This window comes from Neopelma chrysocephalum, unplaced genomic scaffold (genome assembly GCF_003984885.1).
Source record: "Neopelma chrysocephalum unplaced genomic scaffold, ASM398488v2 Primary Assembly neopelma1_185595, whole genome shotgun sequence".
NCBI classification, from domain to species: Eukaryota; Metazoa; Chordata; class Aves; order Passeriformes; family Pipridae; genus Neopelma; species Neopelma chrysocephalum.
The window spans coordinates 1-7358 of NW_020938735.1; the positions used below are offsets into that span (position 1 = coordinate 1).

The 7358-nt window shown below is 63.2% G+C and overlaps 1 protein-coding gene across 1 annotated transcript in view; it reads right to left on the reverse strand.

Moving 5' to 3' along the window:
* Window positions 1–228: 228 nt before the first annotated feature.
* LOC113962857 (histone deacetylase 5-like) overlaps window positions 229–7358 on the reverse strand; it is a 22120-nt gene continuing 14990 nt past the window's right edge. The window contains 14 exon segments of the mRNA XM_027673639.1: window positions 229–450; window positions 1440–1524; window positions 1720–1853; window positions 1932–2050; window positions 2795–2892; window positions 2984–3103; window positions 3191–3278; window positions 3389–3423; window positions 3425–3445; window positions 4536–4643; window positions 4718–4767; window positions 5507–5627; window positions 5711–5844; window positions 7122–7272. Of these exon segments, the coding sequence (XP_027529440.1) occupies window positions 236–450; window positions 1440–1524; window positions 1720–1853; window positions 1932–2050; window positions 2795–2892; window positions 2984–3103; window positions 3191–3278; window positions 3389–3423; window positions 3425–3445; window positions 4536–4643; window positions 4718–4767; window positions 5507–5627; window positions 5711–5844; window positions 7122–7272 (1479 nt within the window). The 3' untranslated portion in view covers window positions 229–235.

The window sequence follows — 7358 nt, forward strand, 5'->3', positions numbered from 1 at the left end:
CCCCCCTGAACACACACACATGTAGCTCCATCACACCCCAGGGACATGTGTCCCTCCCCACAATGACACATGTGGCCCCATGTACCCCACCAGGGACATGTGTCCCCCAAGGACACACACGGATCCATGCAAATTTCCAAGGGAACATGCAGCCCCCCCTGACACAATGTGGCTCCATGCCCACCCCAGTGATGTGTGTCTCCCCTGAACACACACGTGTGGCTCCATGCCCACCCTAGTGACACACCCCATGACCCGTGTGTCTGCACACCCAGCGGGATCCCCAGGGGCCATACCTGGGCTGGGGGTCTCCCCCGGCCTGCTCGGCGCCCACCGAGAGCAGGGCCATGGCCGTCACCGTCTCGGCCTCCTCGGCCTCCCTGCGCTGGGCCTCCAGCAAGGACCTGCCCACGGCCGCCGCAAAACGCCGCACGGACCCCCAGTGCTTGCCTGCCGGGGGCAGTGTGACAGGGGACACCCCGGGCTTGGACAGGTCAGGGGACCCCCAGGGACCCCGTGGCTGAGATAGACCCAGGGAACAGGGACCACATGGCTGAGATAGACTCAGGGGACCCCCAGGGCTGCAATGGACCTGGGGGACTCCCAAGAACCCCAGGGCTGAGACAGACCCAGGGGACCCCCGACACTCCCATGGCTGAGACAGACCCAGGGGACCCCCGACACTCCCATGGCTGAGATGGACCCAGGGGACTCCCAAGGCTACAAGGGACCCTGGGGACCCCCAAGACTGATACAGACTCACGAGACCCCCAGGCACCACATGGCTGAGATGGACCAAGGGGACCCCTAAGACTCCCACAGCAGAGACAGACCCAGAGGACCCCCAGGGATCCCATGGATGGGATGGACTCAGGGGACCCCCAGGACTGGAACGGACCTAGGGGACTCTTGAGACTCCAACAGCTGGGATGGACCCAGGGGACCACCAAGACCCACACAGCTGGGACAGACCCGAGGGATCCCCAGGAACCCCATGGCTGGGACAGACCCAGGGGACCCCCATGGCAGGGACAGACCCGGGGGACCCCCAGGACTGGAACAAACCCAGGGGACCCATGAGACCCCAACAGTTGAGATAGACCCAGGGGACCCCTGAGACTCCCACAGCAGGGACAGACCCGGAGGACTCCCAGGAACCCCATGCTGGGACAGATCCTGGGCACCCTCAAGACCCCCATGTCAGGGACAGCCCTAGGGACCCTTCTCGGTCCCCCTCAAAAGAGAGAGAGCCCTGGGGACCCGCTCAGGATTCCAGTGGTAGCACTGGAGACTCTCCAGCTCCTTCCACAGCAAGGACAAACCCAGGGCCCCCCTGCTGGGGTCCCCCAGTGACTCTTCTGTGCCCCCCCAAGATAGAATCAGCCCTGAGGACCCCCCAGGGGATCCCATCAGGATCTGCCCCTGCCCCCCGTTCTCACTCTGGATCTCGATGACCTTCTCCAGTGTGGCCACCGCATTCACATTTGGCTTCTGCTGCAGCAAGGACGGATCCAGGGGCTCCAGCTGGGGAGAGGGGACACACATCAGTCACCCAAAACTGCCACCAGCACCCCCAAATCCCCCTCAGAGAGAGCAGGGACGGAACCCCAGCCCCTCACCAACCCATGCGGGGAAACTGAGGCACAACACGGGGTGGGCACCTCAATACACCCTGCCCCCAGGTGGGGTCCCCAGGGATTGAGGGGGTCCCCACCGTACCTCCAAGCCGAGCAGGGCGGAGACACAAGCCTCGGAGGCGTCGCAGATGGCCGTCAGGTCGTGGCCCCCCTCCAGGGCCAGCACCACCCGGCCCCCCGCCAGCATCATCAGCTGCTTCGTCAGGTGCCCGAAACCTGGGGGCACCGGAGAGGGGGGGTGAGGGGTGGCTGAGCCAGCCTCCCCAGCCCGGGACGCCCCCGGACCCCACTCACACTTGGCGGTGACAGAGTAGCCACCGAGCGGGGACAGGTGGCCCTCGACGGCGTCGAAGCCGGCAGAGACCAGCACCAGGTCTGGGGAGAACTCCTTGGCGATGGGCATCACCACCGTCCTGGGGGGCACAGGGTCAGCCAGGGGCAAGGGGACCCCCCCAGGGCTGTGGGGAGCCCCTTGAGGTGCAAGGATCCTTCCCAGGGTACAAGGAACCCCCAGGACACAGGGATCCTCTGGGGTTTGGGAACCCCCTCCAGGACACAGGGATCCCCTCTGGGGTGTGGGGAACCCCCCAGGAGTGCAGGGACCCTCCCCAAGGTGTAGGGAACCCCCAGGGTGCAGGGTCCTCCCCCAGGACATGGCAATCCTCTGGGATGCAGTGACCCCTTCCAGGACAGGGGGACCACCCCAAGGGTACAGAGAACCTCCCCCAGGACATGGGGATCCCCCTGGGCTGTAGGGACCCCCCCCCAGGGGCATGAGGACCCCCCCCAGAACTCCCTGGGGTGCAAGGACCCCTCCTCAAGGACATGGTGACACACCCCTCCCAGGATGCGGAAACCCCTCAAGGGCACAGGGACCTTCCTCCACAGGGACACCTTCCTCAAGGATGCAGGACCCCCCCCCCCAAGGGCATAAAGACCCCCCAGGACATAGACCCCACTAAAGGGGTGCAGGAACCCTCTTCCCAAGATGTAGAGACCCCCCCTAAGGGCACAAGGACCCCCCCAAGGGCGCAGGGACCTTCCTCAGGGTACAGACCCCCCCCCCAAGGACATGGAGACCCTCTCACCTGGATCCAGCAACTCCCCTCGAGCCCAGGGACCCCCCCAAAGGCTCAGGCCCCTGCCCAGACCCCCACCTGAAGGCAGTCAGATACTCCACGTCCCCGATCGGGGGGTCCACGCCGCCAGTCCAGGCGATGTTGATGTTGTAGCCCACTCCCAGCCCACTGCCCACCTGAGGCACAGCCACAGGTGACCCCCTGTGCCACATCCAGGGCCAGGGGGACACAGGGGGATCCCCACCCCTCCCCCAAACACCCTTGTACCTCCTCAGGGGCCCCACTGCCCGGGAAGAAGTTGCCGTCGTCGTAGCGGTGCAAGGAGATGTAGAGCACGTGGGGGTCACTGTAGAAGGCCTGCTGGGTCCCATTCCCATGGTGGATGTCCTGGGGGGAAACCCGTGATGTCAGGGATCCCTCCGCCCACCCATGGGGTCCCCATCACTCGCGGGGGGGTCCCCCTGCCCCCCCTACCCAGTCCACGATGAGGATCCTGCCCACGCTGAGCCGCTGCTGCAGCAGCTTGGCTGAGATGGCCACTGAGTTGAAGAAGCAGAAGCCCCTGGGAACAAAAGAGGACGAGGGACAGGGGACATTCAGTGGTGGGGTGACCCCCAGGACACCGTGGGGTCCCTCCCTGGGCGGGGGTCCCAGAGCTGTCCCCACACTCACATGGCTGTGGACTCCTCGGCGTGGTGGCCCGGGGGGGCGGATGACTGCGAAGCCGTTCTGTGGGGACAGAGAGAGGGATGTGTGAGGGACAGACAGGGACACGTGTGGGACACAGGGACAATGGAACATGCATGGGACACAGGGAGATGTGTGGGACAGAGTGGAACACACAGGGCCATCCACTGAAGAGTTGGATTCGATGATCCTTGTAGGTCCTTCCAACTCAGAATATTCTGCGACTGCGATGCTGAGGAGTGGTTTAAGGACACACAGGGACACGTAGTGTGGTGACAGAGGGACACACGTGGGCTGGGGACACAGAGGAAGGTGTGGGACACAAAGGGACATGTGTGGGACACAAAGGGACGTGTGGTGCAGGGACACAAAGGGACACGTGGGACAGAGGAACAAGTGGTGTGGGGACACACAAGGACAAGTGGCATGGGGATAGAGAGATGTGTGGGACAGAGGCACTTGTGGGACACAGAACGACACGTGTGAGACAGAAGGATACGCATAGGACAGAGGAACAGGAGTGGTGAGGGGAGAGAGACACGTGTGGCACAGGGAGGGACACATGCAAGAAGGCAGCACGTCTGCACACGAGCTGGCACAAGGAACCCTGCGCTCAGGGGAGTGTGCAAGAGAACAGCACATGCGTGCTCAGCCTTGCACAAGGACCATCTTGCCTCAGGGGAGTGTGCAAGATGGCAACACACACAAACAAGTGTGCACAGGGACTGTCACACCTCAGATGAGTGTGCAACGCAACACAGGCACACACAGAGGAGCGTGCACAGGGACTGTCACACCCCAAGTGAGTGTGCAAGGAGCACACACGTGCACGAGTGTCACAGCCCAGGTGAGCGTGCAAGTCCACACACACAAGCTTGCACAAGGGCTGTCACACCTCAGTTGAGTGTGCACAGGGACTGCCACAGCCCAGATGAGTGTGCAAGGAGCATACATACACACGAGTGCGTACGAGGACTGTCACATCCCAAATGACCGTGAAGGCAGCACACACACACACAGGAGTGCGCACAGGGACTATCACACCCCAGGTGAGTGTGCAAGGCAACACACATGCACACGAGTGTGCACAGGGACTGTCACAGCCCAGGTAAGTGTGCAAGACCACGCTCACCTTGAGTTCGCCCGCAGCCACTTTGAAGGCCAGCTCGAGCAGGCAGCCCACGGCCGTGCGCACTGCGCTCGACGAGTGCAGCTCATTCCACACCGTGTCACTGTCCACCTGGGGGGGGACACCGGGGATCAGTGGGGCCAGCCCACCCCGGGGACACCCCCCCTCCATGCCCCCAGACTCACCCCGATGCCCCCGCATGGTAGCACCGCATATGTCTTCTGCGTGATGGGACCTGAGGGGTGGAGCGGTGTGGTGGGATGGGGACAGCGGGGATAGGGGTATCCCAGGGGATAGGGGCATCCCTGGGCACCCCAAAGGATCGGGAACTGGAGGGGACAGGGGTACCCCATGGGACAGGGATGCCCCTAGGCAGCCCAAAGGACTGGGAACCCCATGGGACAGAGGGATCTCATGGGACTGGGGGATCCCATGGCACTGAGGAATCCCATGGACAGCCCAAAGCATTATGAACCCCAGGGGACAGGAGAATTCCATGGGTTAGTGGGACCTCTGAGCACCTGAAACGATGGGGAACCCCAGAGGACAGAGGGATCCCATGGGATAGGGGGACTCCTGGGGATCCCATGGGACAGGGGGACCTCTGAGCACCCCAAACAATTGGGAACCCCATAAGACAGGGGGATTCCATGGGATATGGGGACCTCTGAGCCCCCCAAAGGATTGAAAACCCCAGGGGACAAGAGAAACCCATTGGATGGGGGGAACTCCAGCCACTCCAAAGGATTGGGAACCCCAGGGTACAGAAGAATCCCATGGGACTGGGGACTCCTGGGACACCTAAGAGTTGGGCCATCCCATGGCATAAGGACACCTCACTGGACACGGGCTCTCCTGGACATCTAAAGGGACAGGGCACCCCAGGGAACAGATCCAAAGGAATAGGGGGTACAGGGTGACCCCAGTTCCAAAAGATGGGGGTCCCAGGCATCCAGGGCCCCCCCAACACCCACCCAGCAGCTTCTTGCTGTCCAGTTTCTGGCGGTTGAGGGGGCTGGTGCCGTAGAGCAGCGCGTGGTGCTCTGAGTGCACCGTCTGGATCTCCTCCAGCGTCGCCTTCCTGCCTCGGATGCGCTGGCAAAGGGGGCACAGGGGTGAGCCCCCCTCTCTCCAAGCAAACCCCAGCCCTCCCCCAGGACATGGGGTGCTCCCCTCACCTCACACTTCCCAAGCAGGCCGGTCTCCTGGAGCCGGGACCAGATGCTCTGGATGCGGCCGGCGTGCTCCGGGTGGATCGTGGTGTTCCCGCAGGTGCACTGGTGCTTCAGCATGAACGTGTCGTACACCACACCTGTGCCAGCAGCACGCCTGGCACCGGACCCCGGCACCCCCCCAGGGCTGGGGCACTGAGGGACATGGGCACCCCAGGGGATGGAGGGATCCCATGGGATTGGGGGTCCCCTGGGCACCCCGGGGGACTGGGAACCCCAGGGAATAGGGGGAATCTGTGGAATAGGAGGACCCCTGAGCACCCTGACCAACTGGGAATCCCATGGGACAGGGAATTTGTGGAATAGAAGGACTCCTGGGCACGCCAAGGGATTGGGCAACCCAGGGGACAGGGGAAGCCCATGGAATACGGGAACCCCGGGCACCCCAAGGGATTGGGAACCCCAGGAGACAGGAGGAATCTGTGGATTAGGGGAACCCTGGGCACCCTGAGCAAATGGGAATCCCAAGGGACAGGGAGAATCTGTGGAATAGGGGAACCCTGGGCACCCCAAGGGATTGGGAACCCAAAGTGACAGGGGGAACCCATGGAATAGGGGAACCCTGGGCACCCCAAGGGATTGGGAAACCCAGGGGACAGGGAGAACCTGTAGAATAGGAGGACCCTAGGCACTCTGAGCAATTAGGAATCCCAAGGGACAGGGAATCTGTAGAATACGGTAACCCTGGGCACCCGAAGGGATTGGGAACCCCAAGGGACAGGAGGAACCCATGGAATAAGGGGGATCCCGTAGGATATGGGGGCCCTTGGGCACCCTGAGCAATTGGGAACCCCAAGGGACAGGGGGAATCTGTGGGAGGATCCCTGGGCAACCCAAGGGAATAGGAACCCCAAGGGACAGGGAAAGCCCACGGGTACCCCAAGCAATTGGGAACCCCAGAACAGGAGGATTCCATGGGATATGAGGACACCTGGGCACCTTGAGGTATTAGGAACCCCAGGGGATAGGGGGATCCCACGGGACAGGGAGAATCCCAGACACCCTGAGGGACGGGAAACCATCTGGGAGAGGGGCCCATGGCACATGGGCACCCTGAAGGATGGGGAACAACCCCATCCCCTGGGGACAGGGGGACCCCAAACACCCCGAGAGACTGGGAACCCCATTGGACAGGGTCACCCCCAACTGCATCAAGGAATGGGACACTCGGGGTGGGGGGATACAGACATCCCTGGGGTCTACCATGGGATGGGGCACCCATGGGACACAGGGCCGGGGGGGGTCCCATGGGACAGGTGACACCTCATGGGACAGGAGCACCCTGAGGGATGTGGGACCCCAAGGGACAGAGGGCCCCCAGGGGACAGAGGGACCCCGACCCCTGTTGCCCCCATACCTGTGGTGAAGAGGTGCTTGGGGGGCCCCTCAGGCACGGGGGGCTTGACGCTGGCAGGGGACGACTGGGTGCGGGTGAGGGCCGGGTGGGACAGTGCCAGGACCCCCAGGGGGGGCGTGGGGTAAAGCTGCAGTGGTGCCTCGGGGTACACCTGGGGAAGGAGACCCCAACATGACCTCCCATCAGCCCCCACGGCCAAGGGGGGGGATGGGGGATGAGTCATGGCAGGGAACGGGG